Raw genomic sequence first — 15269 nt, 5'->3', positions numbered from 1 at the left:
CCTATAAACCTAAAAATCGACGCGGGTCGGAGAAGCTACGGAGGCTGACTCAGTTCTCCGACTGCGGAGCGACCGGGAAGACTGTCCGGCCGAGAAACTGCGGCGGGCGGGCCCGGCCCGGGGAGAGGCGCGGGAAAGTGCGGGTCCCGGAGGTACTTGCCCACCCTGCCCCGGGCCCACCCCGCGGACGCGGCGTCCGGTGCGTGGGCGCTGTGTTGGGGGTGAGGGTGTGGTGGGGGGGTGGGGACGGAGGTGGGGGGGGTGGGCCGTGGGGGCTGGGGTCAGGGTCCACTTTACTAGGCGTGACTTATTTCCACTATCCCGCCAAATATGGGCGTGAACAACGCGAGTGCGTCCAGGAGTCCGCTCGGCCTCGCGCCAGGCCCCGAACCGAGGGGGCCGCAGCCCTTCCCCGAGCACCGTGCGCAAAGACCCGGCCAGAGGGCCAGGCAGGTCCAGCGCCGAGGCCGCCCAGAGACTACCAAGGAGCCGCGAGGGCTGTTAAACGAAGGAGTGGAATGAACACTTTTTTTTCTTTTTGAGATAAGAGTCTCGCTCTGTCACCCAGGCTGGAGTGCAGTGGCGCGACCTCGACTCTGCAGCCTCCATCTCCCGGGTTCAAGGGATTCTCTTGTCTCAGCCTCCGAATAGCTGGGATTACATACGCCTGGCTAATTTTCGTATTTTTGGTACAGACTGGGTTTCACCGTGTTGGTCAGGCTGGTCTCGAACTTCTGACCTCTCAGGTGATCCACCCGCCTCGGCCTCCCAAAGTGCTAGGATTACAGGCGTGAGCCACCGCGCCCCCGGCCAGGCCAGAATGACCACTTTTTAGGACCTCTTCCCTGCCGCGCAGAAACTGGAGGGAGCTGGGCGCAGTGCAGAGATGAGGTCAGGAGCCGGAGTGGGAGTGGAATGAAAGAGTGGATGCAGGCGGTGCAGAGGGGTCGGATTGGAAGGACTCCTCAGATGGGAGGGTGTGGCGAGGGTAGCAGTGGGCTGAGAATTTAGGTCAGGACCAGGGCCGGGAAGCTGGAGTTGACCTTGCAAGCCTTTCTGGGACATGCTCTGGGCCTGGACGTGAAGTATGGATTGGAGCCCTAGACAGGGCTTGGAGGGCTGGCCAGGAGTTCTAGGATGAGCTTGCTTGCTCTGGCAGAGGTGGGACCACAGGAGAATCCTGGCACCACTGCGGTGCCTGCTGATGGAATGAGTTCATCTGTGTTTCAGTGATTAACTTTATTTGGCAGAAAGGGAATTCCCGGAAATCTGGGTGTTCTGCTAAGCTGGGGGCATAGAGGGTGGCTGAGGGTTCTGCCTGCACTCAGGGGTCTGTCCTGCACTCTAGGTCCAGGTCTCTGCCCCTGGGCCGCCTGAGGCTCTGCCATGGCCCAGCAGAGAGCCCTGCCCCAGAGCAAGGAGACACTGCTGCAGTCTTACAACAAGCGGCTGAAGGATGACATCAAGTCCATCATGGACAACTTCACCGAGATCATCAAGACCGCCAAGGTGGGGTGGGAGGGGCACAAAGGAGAGCAGGGTCTGGGGAGGGGTGGAGACAGGAGAGGCCAGGGGAGGAGCAGTGTGAGTGAATGGTGTTCCAGGCAGGAAGCACCCAGCGCACAGGGAGACGGTCAGCAGCGGATAAATCAACCAAGTAATGGCACATCCTGGCAAGGCAGTTCAGGGGACTAATGCTGGACCGCCAGGGCCCCTCGTCCATGTGGGTTTGGAGATTTCATTTTTTAGTGCCTCAGTTTCTCCTGCATGGTGGGGTCCTGCATTGGTGAGTTTACCTATGTTAAACAGTTACCTCGGAGCTTGGCACAGAGCCAGTGAGCTGAGGGGAGAAGCCCCAGCCCCTCCGGGCAGGTGGAGTGGTCAGCACTGGGCCTGCAAGCCTGCTGATGGTTGCAGCTGCACCACATTGGGCTGTATCACTTCTGGCTGCTGCAGAGCTGGCAGGCTGGGTAAGCACTGATGGTAAGCCTGGAAGCCAGCGTGTACTTTGTGCTCGCCATGTGTCAAGCCACGTTGTGTGGCTGTCTGTGCCCATTCCGCTGAATCTTCATGGGGACTCTGAGGTGGGCACCACTGTCCTCTCCAGTTTAGGAGGAAACCCAGGCCCAGGAGACTTAGTGACTTGCACAAGCTCACTCAGCTAATAACTGGCTGAGCCAGGATTTGAACCCACGAAGTCTGGCTCTTAACTACTGAGGGTACCTGACACCCACCCCGAGCTGAGCCCTCGAAAGGCCCGCTGGGAAACCCCATCCAGGTTAGCCGAATGCACTGGCTGTGCTCCTGGCCCCTCTGTTCACTGTCTGAGACTCCTTGACAGCACCGGTTGTCCCAGCCTCGCTTGCCCACTTAGAAACCAGGGGTGGCAGACCAGGCTTCTGTGAGAATGTCATGGGCTAATGTTGGTCAAGCGTATAACACAGTGCCTGGCACCTCGGAAGTGATCAGGAAATAGTCGCTGAAAGAAAAAATACATCATCCCTTCATTAATCCATCTAACAGTTTACCAAATACCAAGCAAGTGAGGACAGTTCCTACCAAACAGGGCTCCCACAGCCCAGAAAGACCCGGCCCAGCTAAGACCCCCCCCTCCCTGCACCGAGCACGGCAGCTGTGTGGGTCGGCCTCCGTGTTTCTTGAGCAAGGTGCCTGTTGTCTGCCATGGCCAGAACAAGAGAGGGTGGAATTGAACCTTGTCAGGGCTTTGGCTGACAGCGCTCAGGTCTATAGAAGCCACCACAGACAGGTCGTGCCTAGTGTGGGCATCCCGAGCAAAGATGACAGTTACCATCAGCTGGGCCTGGCTGAGCCAGGGGTGGGACACTGGCTGGGTTGATTCTAGGTTTTCTTGTTTGCCCCCAGATTGAGGACGAGACACAGGTGTCACGGGCCACTCAAGGTGAACAGGACAATTACGAGATGCACGTGCGAGCTGCCAACATCGTGAGTGGCCAGGGTGGAGGGCACAGCCCAGGCTCCAGGAGAATTAGTACCCACTGGGGTTTCCTGGGTGGAGGAGTAGGGGGCTCTGGGGCTGGTCTGCTCTTCCCCCGAGAAGGAGCAGATGGAGGCAAATGTAGACATGCTCTAAAGAATGAGGTGGGGGAGACCGTATGTGGGGCACCTGGAGGAAGGCTGGCAGAGAGCCAGCCATGCCGTCCTGTAGCTGAGCAGGTGCCAGGAAGAGGGCAGCCTTTCCTGCTAACTCACGAGGTCAGTTGGGAGTGAAAAGGCAAACAGCCGAACGGAACCATAGGCACCATTGGATTCTTTCGGACCACAGGAGAAACACAGTAAGCAGATATTCCTGCAGCTTCATGTCCAAGGCAGAAAATGGGTGGGAAAAGGTCTCCCAGGATCCGTGCCCAGCTGGCAGCTGTGCTACCCCTGCCCAGGGGCAGGAGGCAAGAGGGATTGTAGCTTCATCTGTTTGCGTTCGTAATGAGCGGAGTGTGCACCCGCATAAGTGGACTGGAGGCCGGTCCTGCAAGAATGGAAGCCAGAGGCTGAGAGGAGGGGAGGGCTGCCCTCCGGAACTGACATCCCAGTTTTCTCACTTAATTCTCACAAATGAACCTGTGGAGGTCAGGGATAGAGTCCCGCTTTGTAATGAAGCAGAGGCTCCCAGAGAGGCCATAACTTGCCCAGGATCAGCCACCAGCAGGCAGGGCCGCTGTCCCCCCTCACCCTGTGCCCACCCTGGTTCTCATGGCCACAGGTCCGAGCCGGTGAGTCCCTGATGAAGCTGGTGTCCGACCTCAAGCAGTTCCTGATCCTCAACGACTTCCCCTCCGTGAACGAGGCCATCGACCAGCGCAACCAGCAGCTGCGTGCGCTGCAGGAGGAGTGTGACCGGAAGCTCATCACGCTGCGGGACGAAATCTCCATTGACCTCTACGAGCTGGAGGAGGAGTATTACTCGTCCAGGTACAAATAGTGCCGGACTCCCTGTGGAGAGTGGGAGCCTGCCTACCTGGGCCTGGCCAGCAGGCAAGGCTGGCCTGACTCTCAAGGGCCTTCTGCTTTTTCAAATCCTTGCTGCTCTTGGCAGTGGAGCCGTGCCTGGGTTTCAGAGCAGAGCTCCTGGCCAGAGCGTTTGATCGACAGACAATTCACGAGCATCTGCCAGGGCCCTGGGCCTTTCCCACAGTGCGGTGTGATGAAAGCCTCAGGACTCAATGCCAGTTGGACAGGCTGAGTCTGGAGAAGGGAGGGCCCGGCTGGCATCCCCTGCAGGGTCTCTTCCTGAGAGCCTCCCTCCTCGGGCAGTGCCTCTGGGCCACTGCTGCGCCTGTTAGCGTCTGAATCCATATTCAGAGATTTTGGCCAAGGCTGGGCCAGCCCCTCCTGGGCACTCAAGTCCATACCTATGTCCAGGGCATCAGGGATGCAATTCCATGGGGATGTCACCAAACCCCAGTGTGGAGTCATGTGACTGTGGGGGACGAAGCCCAGGCAGGGAATGGCCTTGAAAGCTGTTGGAGTTCCGATTTCTGACCCACTCAGCCTTATCCACGGAGCTGGAGCCGGCCCACGTGCCAGGCCCATGCCGGGCCCCAGGGATGCAGAAGGGTCAAAACCCATCATCCTGACCCTCTTGGGGCCACGTAAGAAGCCGGAAACCTGAACCTTTTCAGCTGGCAGGGTCTGAGAAATCAGAGTCCACGTGTTTTTTACCTAGGGGGAATCTTAGGCTGAGACAGGGAGGCCTTCCTCTCTGCCCCCGTTAGCTTAGAAAATTGAGATTCAGTCCAGCAGATGCTGAGTCCGTGTCCATCTTGTGCCTTCTCCTGGACAAAACTTTCCTTCCTGGTGGTGGACTGAAAATGCCCCTTTCTGCCCACTGGCCATGCTGGGAGCCACAGACATTTAGAGCCAGTGTGGCCTGGGGCTTGGTTTCCCTGCCCTGGGCTCAGTGGCACTGCCTGGCTGCAGCAGTTCTAGAGTTTTCCAGAGCGTTTTGGGGGGGGGAATCTTTGGTCCCCAGTACTCATTAACTCTGCAGACGGGAGACAGCATTTCCTACACAGCAGGGTGGCCGAGAGCGGTCCTGGGGTGTGTCAGACCCTTCCGGGCGTGTCCTTCCACAACTGTTCGGTTTGTCTCTTGGGGCAGCCACTATCCCTGAGGACCCCTGGACAGAGCAGCTGTGAGGCCAAAATTCAGCCTGCCTTGCCTTGGGGTGGGGAGGGAGGGAACCTGCCCACAGCCCTGCAGCAGGGTAGGGTGCAAACGCAGGACAGATGTGCCAGGCTTCCCACACCCTCCCCAATAGTCCCTCGGCTTCATCCAGAGGGGCTTCCAGGCCAGCCTGTGTCCCCTCCCACAAGCATCCTGTCCACACCAGTGCCCCGGGGGGCCTCACACAGCTCCTGTGGCAGAGGCAGTTGCCATTCCTCTGTACATCGCCTTTAAACAGCCAGGGCTGGGAAGAGTTTCCTCTGTCCCTGCCTGCTGGTGCCCCAAAGGGCGCTACACTCCCCACCCCGCCCTGCATGAGCTGCCCCCCCTCCGTGCCTGCCTGCCCACCTGCCGCTATTTTCTCTTTCTGGCTCTGCCTCTCCTCCTCCACTCTCCTCGGGATGCTACTCTGTGCCCAGGACGGTTCTGAGAGTGAACAAGGGCAGGAGCAAGGGAGGCAGGACGTGGGAAAGCCAGCGCCCCTGCCTGCAGGTTAGAAGGAGGTGGGTGTGGGCCATTACAGCTGCGGGCATGGGAAGGGCTAGCCGTGCCCTTCACCTGCATTCTGGCTGCCCTGAGAATTCCCCTTGTTAAAGGTGGGGATGCCTGCCAGAGGCCACCTGGCTGGTGGAGCTACAGGGAAGTGCCAGGGCCTGTGTTACCAAGTTCGCCCCCTTCAGGCTGTGTCAGACAGGGACAGACTCAGAAAGAAGACAGAGTCCGCCCTCAGAGACCTCTCTGCAGTGTAGTGACCCTGGTTTCTGCAGTCGGGGAGGAGAGAGGGCTGCCAGGCTGACAGCTTCCTGCAAGAGGAGGGGACCAGCACCAGCTGGGAGGCAGGGATTAGGACAGGCCCATGTGGAGGCTGGGCAGGAAGAGCCTGCTGAGGTCACACAGCTGTTGGTGGCTGGGTCAGGGTGGCTTTTTCCTTTACGGATGCTCAGGGCCAGGCGCAGTGGCTCACACCTGTAATCCCAGCACTTTGGGAGGCTGAGGCAGGTGGATCACAAGAGATCGAGACCATCCTGGTCAACATGGTGAAACCCCGTCTCTACTAAAAATACAAAAAATTAGCTGGGCATGGTGGCACGTGCCTGTAATCCCAGCTACTCAGGAGGGTGAGGCAAAAGAATTGCCTGAACCCAGGAGGCGGAGGTTGTGGTGAGCCGAGACCGAGCCATTGCACTCCAGCCTGGGTAACGAGCGAAAGTCCGTCTCAAAAAAAAAAAAAAAAAAAAAAAGGTTGCTCGCAGGGTGGCTCTCACCACCGGCCCCTCTCTCTGCCAGGCCTGCCGACTCAGGCCAGCTGGAGCAGGAGTAGAAAAAGGGAAAGGCAGGTCTGGGTGTGGTCACGTTTTCTTAACTCTGCGTCTGTCTTGCTTTCCCTTCCCCTGGCTTTCCTCTCTGCCTGCTCCTGTCTCCCTGGGGTTTCTGGTGGTGGAAAAGCTCAAGCCTTTGTGAAGCTAATGACCTGCCTCTGTGCGAAGCTTACGGGAGGCTGGACCTCGACACAGACTCTGCTGATGGTCTCTCGGCCCCTCTGCTGGTGTCCCCGGAGCACAGTGCTGGCCCCCTGCAGGCGGCAGCCCCTGCCCATTCCCAAGCCGGTGGCCCCGGCCCCACTGAGCATGCCTGAGCCTCTGGGGCCACCTTTCATCGTCAGGAACAAAACCTGAGGTCGCCCTCTGGATGCTGCCACAGCCTTGCTTCTTTCAGCCTAGGTTCCCATTTGGGGACTTCAGGATCCCAGAGCCACTGGGACTTCCTTGCGGAGCTCGTTAGCCCATGGCTGGTACAGCCAGGATGATTGGGAAAGTGGTTTCCTGGCCGTTTCTGAACAGCCCATCATTCCCTGAGTCGTCATCTCTCTTTGCTGCCTTTCTGGCCGGCCAGGTAGAAGAAAGTTTCCAACATAGGTGTGGCCTGTTGGGGACCTCAGCAGTGGGGCAGGAGGGTGCCTGACATGGGGAGCCCCAACCCAAGCTTGTTAGAGTTGGGAGGGAGTCCGAGCAGACAGTGTTGGGCAGTCCGGGGTTCCTGTGCGGAGCCCCACCTGCTGTTTCTTGCCCTGAGCCACACATTGGTGCCGTGGCTGAGTGTTACGGCAGGGCCTTGTGAGAAGGGTTGCCCCCGCATATGGAAGCTGGTGGGACTCATTCCTAACTCCGCCTCTGTAATGAGACTTGATTAAAACAGCGCCACCCTTTTGCATCGCTGCTCTTTCTTTCTCATTCCTCATCAGCCCAGAGCCAGGCTCAGTCTCCCAGCAGCTGTCCGGGCAGCAGCTCCTCAGCTCTTCCTGAACAGCCTGGCCCGAGGTCACCCTCTCCCCACCGGCACCTGGTAGGTCCCCAGTATTCAGTGAATGGAGCTGATGCATCATTGCACATCTAGGCAGCGGTGCCTGTGATGGCATCTCATCCTCACTGCCACCCAAGCCAGTACTCCTGGTGCCAGTTATTCAGAGAGGAGAGAATATGGACTTAGAAGGGGTGAGGTTTACCCGTGGCCACAGAGATAGGACGTGAAGTGGCAGAACCCTCATGGAACTCTAGATCCGGTGTCTCTTGGTGCCAGGCTCACCTTAGAAATGCAGAAATCACAGCACTGGGCAGGAAGTGTTGGGGGAGCACACCTGCCCCTAACTCCCGCACCCCCAGTTCCTCCACCACCATCCATGTGCTTCATCTTCTCATGGGGAGACCATCATCTTCCCGATGTATGGATGAGGTGACAGCCCAGGATCCAGCCTTGTGGACAGGCACGAACACAGCTGACCCATCACCACCTGGACCAGAGGACCCCACAGCCAAGCAGAAGGCACCAGTCAGACAGGAGCCTGAGGCCCAGCCACAACTCTGGGCCCGGCTTCTGGGGTGGCCTAGGGAAGTTGCTTCCCCTCTGAGGGAATTTCCCCATTGAGAAGTCTGCTGATCTCTTCCTGCACTGTTTTAGTTGTGGAAATGCCATGTACTTAACCACTAAGGAGCAATCAGGTCACCAGCAGATGGAAGCACATAAGAAGGGAAAACCGGCAAGGAACAGGCCAGACTTTGCGGTGGGATCCCACGTGTCCTGTTTCTGAAAACCTGAGCGATAAGACCTTCTGCCATCAGCTGTGTTTTCTGCTTGGCCAGTACCAACATTCCCATGTGAAAATAAAGTTGTTTCTCCCTTCTTAAAGCCAGGCCGCTCTCCAGACCCTTTTCCTCTCCAGGTCATGGCCCTTGGCAGCAGCGCTCCACGGGGAAGCAGTTGGCGTGTCTATCTGCAGTTCTCTCTCAAGCCCACATCAGACAGGTTTCGTCTCCACCACTCTAGCAACACTACACCTATTAAGGTCACCAGCGGCCTCCAGGTTGCTAAGCCTTGGCCAATCCCCAGTCTATACTACTCTTTTATCCCAAGCTTTTTCTTTTGAGGGGATTTGAACTCATGGAAGCACTTGTCAGTTTGCCTCTGAGCACCTTCTCCTACCATCAAAACCTAAATGAATGATTCCATATCCTCTGGCATCTGGCCATAGTTAGATTTCTTCTGTTGTTCCGGAAGTAGTTTTTTTATTCCTATTTTTATTTTGCATTGTATTTGGTTGTTACTTCGGATTGTCTTAAAATCTAACAGGACCGGGCCAGGCACAGTGGCTCACGCCTATAATCCCAGCACTTTGGGAGGCTAAGGTGGGTGGATCACTTGAGGTCAGGATTTTGAGACCAGAATGGGCAATATGGTAAAACCCCGTCTCTACTAAAAAAAAATACAGAAAGTAGCCAGACGTAGTGGCACACGCCTGTAGTCCTGCTACTCAAGAAGCTGAGGCAGGAGAATTGCTTGAACCCAGGAGGTGGAAGTTGCAGTGAGCCCAGATCACATCACTGCACTCCAATCCTGGGCAAAAGAGTGAGACCCCAACTCAAAAACTAAAAACAGGATCAGAGTGGTGGTGAGATGGGAGTGGGTCTAGTTGGGTTCTGGAGGTGCTCTGAATGCACAGCTGACAGCATTTGCTGAAGCATTGGACGTGGGAATAAGAAAGGAGTCAGTGGTTTCAGTCTGATGTAAGCACCTGGAAGGATGGAGCTTTTAACTGAAAAAGTTGGAATGAGAGGATGAGATGGGGCTTAGGGGATCAGATACACATTCTGAACTCAGTAGGTGATGGGGTTAAGATGCCCAGCAGTCCAGGGGAGTCATCTGCAGTGTCACGCCCATCCTCCATGAAGCATCACCTCTAGGCTGGTGTGAATGGCAGTGGGATGTCAGAACTTACCTTAGTGTCACTGTAGTTGGCATACAACCCGCCCCCCCACTGCTAAATTTGACTGGCCTTTTGAAAAGTGAAAAAACTGTATTTTTTGAGACAGCCTGGCACTCCAGCCTAGAATGCAGTGGCGTGATCTTGGCTCACTGAAACCTCCAGCTCACGGGTTCAAGCCATCTTCTCAGCCTCCTGAGTAGTTGGGACTACAGGGGCAGGCCACCACATTCACCTAATTTTAAAATATTTTTGTAGGGATAGGGGCTCACTATGTTGCCAAGGCTGGTCTCAAACTCTTGGGCTCAAAGTGATCCTCCTGCCTTGGCCTCTCCCAAAGTGCTGAAATTACAGGTGTGAGCCACTGTGCCCTGCCAAAAAAAAATTTTTTTTAACTCACCGCATGGCAGAAGTTAGGGGAAGAAAGTTTAGTTCTTACTGTTTCTAATATACATATATTAGCAACCACCTTTTCCATTGTAATTTATGACTTCAGGTTCTCCCTTCACCAACAGGGTTGCCCTGGAAGGGGTTCTGGGTCCTTAAGGAGCCTGTAATTTTCCTGTGCAGGAGGAACTCAGGTATGGGGGTCCCAAGCCTCAGGCCATGACTTCTCCTTTCTCCTGCCCCTGGTGAGTTCTTATGAAGGCCACGTCATGTGTTAAAAAGAGTGGTGTGTAACCATAATTTTCAAAGCAAAACATTGCCCAGGGGGTCTTCCTTGAACAGGCTGGCTCCCTCCCACCCAACACTTCTCGCTTTCCTTGGGGCTCCCCTCACATGACAGTCACACGCTTGCCCGCTTTATCAGTTACCTATACGGCAGACACTGGCCAACAACACCTGTGTGTGACACACGGCTTGTGTCCGGTGGGACTGAACCTAAGGCCTGCCACGTGTCAGGCGTTCAGTCCGAGTCCGCCTGAGACCTGAGGCCCCTTACGGACTGAATGCATATACTGCCGGTCATTCATTTATTTCGCCCCTACTCCAGAGCGCATGCTGTACCGCGGGTGGGGATGAGGGGAGCGGAGAGACACCCGCGGAGCCCAGGAGATGGAGGCCCCGAGGCCGGAAATACGAGTCGCGGACTGCAGCGACTCCGGGCGGAGGTCCGCTACCCTCGGCCCACAATGCTGTGCGCCCCGCCCTGCGCGCCGCTTCCGGAGGAGCCAGGCCTGACTAATCGAGCGTGCGGGCTGGCGGCTCGGCGCTCGTCTGCGGCGCCTGCACGTGTGGTGGTTTACGGCGGGGTTGGGGAGGGTGGTCGGTGCCGCTGGGACGGTGTGAGTCGTGCACTGCCCCGACCTCCGCGATGGCCTCTCTGCTCGCCAAGGACGCCTACCTGCAGAGCCTGGCCAGGAAGATCTGCGTCCAGCCGGGCCCGCAGCCGCAGGCGCGCACGCGGGGTAATGCGCAGGGCCGGGACTGGGGGCCTGCGAAGGAGGGACGCGGCCGGGGTCGGGGTAGAAGAGTCTGTAAAGGACTAGAAAAAAATCTAAGTGACGTGTGAAATTACCGCCGTTTCCTTTTATTTAGTTATTTTTTTGAGACGGAATCTCGCTGTGTGGAGTGCAGTGGCGCGATCTCGACTCATTTGCAACCTCCGACTCTGCTCAGTGTCTCTGGCCCCCAGTCCTGATCCTCTTTCTGCCTCTTACTGGGATCAAAGCCTTTGCTGGGCCTTTCCCGCCTGTTGAATGGGCCACGGGATTGGGATGGCGACTCTTTCTCATTTTACTTTTTAGCTGGCAAAACTCAAGGCTCAAAAACTGCAGGGCCCTCAAAAAAGAAAAGGAACACATCACAAAAGAAATTTCGGGAGCGAGAAGAGAAAGCTGCTGAGCACAAGGCCAAGTCCTTCGGGGAGAAGTCTCCAGCAGCCTCTGGGGCAGCGATTTCAGCTTCCAGCTCAGCAGAGACCCCTGCAGGTGAGAGGCATCAGGGCGTGTTGGTTCTGTGCAGGGCGGGCTGGCTTGGGCTTGGTCCAGTCTCCTCTTTAAAAAAAAAAAAAAAAGCAGCAGCAGGCCCACAGGGATAGCACGGGACTTCCCCAAGAGTGAGGCTCACAGGAGCACTAGGGTGGATGGGACCGAAAGAACTGCATGGCGTTCCAGGCCACATGGTGAGCAGGATGGCAGGAGGTGAGGCTGTCTCTCTCTGAGCACCTGGAGCAGCTTGGCTTGAAGAGCTGTACTGCCCTTCAGGTCTCTGCAGGGCTGTCGTGAGAGCAGACTTGTCCAGGGGCGCAGGCTGCAGAATTTGGAGGAGGTGTTTGGCTTGTGCCATAGGAATTTTTTTCCCAGCACGTTGACCTGCCTCAAGAGGTATTCAGTTTTCTATCCTGGAGGATGGTGTGGGAACCAGTCCAGGTGGAAGTGGTGGAGTAGAATTTACGGGAATTGTCCTGCAGATCCATGAGTGGCCACAGTGGGACGGGTGCTGGGCCCTAGGGAGGGAGGGGAAGGGTGAGAGAGCGCCCCCTACAATCCTGGCTCCTTCCCTGCAGGTGACCTGGCCACAGAGCCCGAGTCTCTGTTTGCCCTGGATGTTCTGCGACAGCGACTGCATGAGAAGATCCAGGAGGCCCGGGGCCAGGTAGGCGGGCAGGTGTTCTGGAGTGCTGTCTCTGCCCTGTCTGTGTTCTCTCTGGGGTCGGCTGTCAGCAGCTGCTGCAGCCCTGTTCTCCCAGTGCAGTGACCCTGCCTGGGCCCCACAGCTGGGCCCGGCGAGAGCGGTTCCTAGTTTCTTGGAGAACCTCAGTCCCTAGCGTCATCAGCCTCCTTCCTTCTGGGACGCTGCCTTTGCTGAACACGACACTGGGATGGGCACCTCCTGTGTCTGTTTCTCTGAATGTCTTGATGGTCCTCTGAGTTGAGAGGAACCTGAGCTGAGTGGCCAGGCACAGGAAGTGCCAGTGCAGCTCTTTGTGCCGAATGGTGGTGTCAGCCCCTACATCCTTTCTCTGGGGCCCTTTCTTAAAGCCTCGTGCTGTGTGGGGGACAGTCCCCACTTCTCTCCTCTGCCATCCCGAGGTACGGTGTGTGGTTCCTGAGAGGCTTGCGGCCCCATTCTTGCAGCATGGGTCTCGTTCGGGCTGGTGTAGTGCTCTTATTAGCCCAGGGATGGGAAAGGCCACTGGGGAGAGCTTCGTTTGGGAACCTCATGAGCAGAGTGAGTAGGGGTCGGGACAGGTGCCTGGGTATTCAGACCCCAACTCCAAGTTTTAGGCAGTGGTCTCCTCATCCATAAAACGCTGTGTGGTGTATCCCGGCACATGGTAACTGCCTGGGAATTGGAAGCTGTGATTCTTATTTGGGGGGTCCCTTCTCCCTTTTTGGGTCATTTGCATTTTGGGGAGCACTATCCGGTTGTGGAACTCTGAACTCAGTGGGCCCCCTGTTGGGCGTGAGGATTTCCTCACCTGTCTTCCAGCCCTGATTTTGCCAACCATGGGCCAGACTTAGGGACCCCGGAGTCGAGAGAACCTTAATGAGCGAGCGCCTCTTTCCCACAGGGCAGTGCCAAGGAGCTGTCCCCTGCCGCCCTGCAGAAAAGGCAGCGGAGAAAGCAGGAACGGGACCGGAAGAAGAGGAAGCGAAAGGAGCTGCGGGCGAAAGAGAAGGCCAGGAAGGCAGAGGAGGCCGCGGAGGCTCAGGAGCCCGTGGAGCCAAGCCCCGAGGGGGCCGGCAGGGAGCCTCGGGAGATGCCGAGGCTGATCTTCAATAAGGTGAGTGGAAGCTGGGGCTTCGGGTGGGCCGGGTCCCCCTGAGGCCTCAGTGATGCCCTTCGTGACCTCTGTCCAGACCCATCACGCCTGTAAAGTGGCGACAGGGACAGCACAGGTCCCTTGGGGTGCTGGCCCGGGCTGGGGCCCGAGTGCGGGGCTGGCGTGATGTGACGTCATATCGCCTTCCCAGGTGGAGGTGAGTGAAGACCAGCCGGCCAGCAAGGCGCAGCGCAGGAAGGAGAAGAGGCAGAGGGTGAAGGGGAACCTCACGCCGCTGACCGGGAGGAACTACCGGCAGCTGCTGGAGCGCCTGCAGACGCGGCAGAGCCAGCTGGACGAGCTGCGCGGCCAGAGTGAGGAGAAGGCGCAGGAGCTGGAGGCCAAGATGAAGTGGACCAACCTCCTGTACAAGGCGGAGGGCGTGAAGATCCGTGACGACGAGCGCCTGCTGCAGGAGGCCCTGAAGCGCAAGGAGAAGCGCAGAGCACAGCGGCAGCGCCGGTGGGAGAAGCGCACGGCCAGCGTGGTGGAGAAGATGCAGCAGCGCCAGGACCGGCGGCGGCAGAACCTGCGCAGGAAGAAGGCGGCCCGCGCTGAGCGCCGCCTGCTCAAGGCCCGCAAGAAGGGCCGCATCCTGCCGCAGGACCTGGAGCGCGCGGGCCTGGCCTGAGCCTTTCCTGCCTGGGAGGCTCCAGGGGACCCTCTGAGTCCTTGATGGTGGCTCATCCCAGGATCTCCGTGGACCTCGGCCCTTCCACGTGAAGGGGACAGAGTCGTGCTCTGCTGAGTTGTGAGGGCTCAGGTCACCCGTGTGGAAGAGGATGTTTCAGCGTCATCCTTGAAAATGGGGCCCGGGGCCTTCAGACCCAGGGAAGGGTGAGCCAGACTGGGGCACCCTTTTCAGGCCTTTTCCGGGCCTGAAAGCTTCCCCAAAGTTTGCAGGGTCAGGGAGGAGGGATTGTGGTGGTGGGCGGTCATTGCCTCTTCTCCCCTGCCTGTGTTTGCAGGAGCCACAGGACGGAAGAGGGTGGCCTCTATTGCCAGGCCACCTTAGCTCACAGCTCACAAGCAGAGCCCTGAGGTGTAGCCTATGGGCACCTGGCACTCGGGAGTGGCAGGAGCATGTCCAGGCATGGGGCATCCTGGGACAGAACGCCATGGCTCCTCCCCCATCTCCTGGCTTCTGCCTGTGGGGGTCTCATTCCTTTCTCTTCTTCACTGCTCAGAATTTAGAGGGAGGGAGGCAGCTGTACCTTCCCAGAGTCCATGCATGTGAGTTGGGCCACGTGCACTGGCCCTAAGGAAAAGAGAAGGAGTAAAACTAGAGAGTCTGGGGCAAACAGAAGATGGGAAAGTGGGATGGGAGAATTAAATCCAAAGTTACAGGCAGACAAATGAACGCAGGCTGAACCAACCCAGGTGAATTGTAGTGGTATATGGATGATAAAGATGTAAATAAAATTCTTTGGTCTCTGGTTATGAGACAAAGATTGTCACTGAAAGGGAGCTGGCATGTCTGTTACTAGGCGGTGGACTGAGGAAAAAGCCGTGAAAGATCAAACGTCAGATGCGTGTGAGCTTGATCTCAGGACAGACACAACAGTATCTGAAAGGAATCCATCTTCTTTCCAAGCGTATATGGAACAGCACCTACTCTGTCCAGAAAAGAAGTCTCAAGATATTTCAAGGAATCAGTGTTATCATCTGACCACATCCCCCTGTCATTAAAACAATTTTGAGCTAGGCCAGGCCCCGTGGCTCATGCCTGTAATCCCATAGCACTTTGGGAGGCCAAGGCGGGTGGATCACCTGAAGTTAAGAGTTCGAGACCAGCCTGAGCAACATGGAGAAACTCCATCTCCATGGAGAGAATACAAAAATTAACCAGGCCTGGTGGCACAAGCTCGTAATCCCAGCTACTTGGGAGGCTGAGACAGGAGAATTGCTTGAACCTGGGAGGTGGGGATTGTGAGCCGAGATTGCGCCACTGCACTCCAGCTTGGGTGACAGACTCTCTCTCAAAAAGAAAAGATTTGTGGAAAAGAGCTAAACCTGCACACCAAACAATTCATGTTCCCTAAA

At 57.1% G+C, this 15269-nt stretch overlaps 2 protein-coding genes across 7 annotated transcripts; both read left to right on the top strand.

The window, feature by feature from the left end:
* Positions 1-5: 5 nt before the first annotated feature.
* Positions 6-8385, top strand: LOC100410514 (mediator of RNA polymerase II transcription subunit 22). 6 transcript variants are annotated; one of them, XM_002743431.6, is made up of 6 exons: positions 6-152; positions 747-891; positions 1349-1509; positions 2884-2964; positions 3740-3948; positions 6649-8385. In XM_002743431.6, exons 3-6 carry the CDS (start codon positions 1387-1389, stop codon positions 6836-6838), a joined length of 603 nt encoding a protein of 200 aa, XP_002743477.3. In that variant the 5' UTR covers positions 6-152; positions 747-891; positions 1349-1386; the 3' UTR covers positions 6839-8385. The 6 variants fall into 6 exon arrangements, with proteins under 6 accessions (XP_002743477.3, XP_009003074.3, XP_078187185.1 ...); XM_009004826.5 differs by lacking the exon at positions 747-891; XM_078331059.1 differs by lacking the exon at positions 2884-2964.
* Positions 8386-10637: 2252 nt separating this feature from the next.
* On the top strand, positions 10638-14689 carry LOC100414091 (surfeit 6). The gene is made up of 5 exons (XM_002743436.6): positions 10638-10866; positions 11206-11388; positions 11967-12055; positions 12975-13187; positions 13378-14689. Exons 1-5 carry the CDS (start codon positions 10773-10775, stop codon positions 13855-13857), a joined length of 1059 nt encoding a protein of 352 aa, XP_002743482.4. The 5' UTR covers positions 10638-10772; the 3' UTR covers positions 13858-14689.
* Positions 14690-15269: the final 580 nt, after the last annotated feature.

The sequence above is a fragment of the Callithrix jacchus genome, chromosome 1 (assembly GCF_049354715.1).
Source record: "Callithrix jacchus isolate 240 chromosome 1, calJac240_pri, whole genome shotgun sequence".
NCBI classification, from domain to species: domain Eukaryota; kingdom Metazoa; phylum Chordata; class Mammalia; order Primates; family Cebidae; genus Callithrix; species Callithrix jacchus.
Note: the sequence above shows the minus strand (reverse complement) of the source record. Positions and strands in the feature narration are given on the sequence as shown.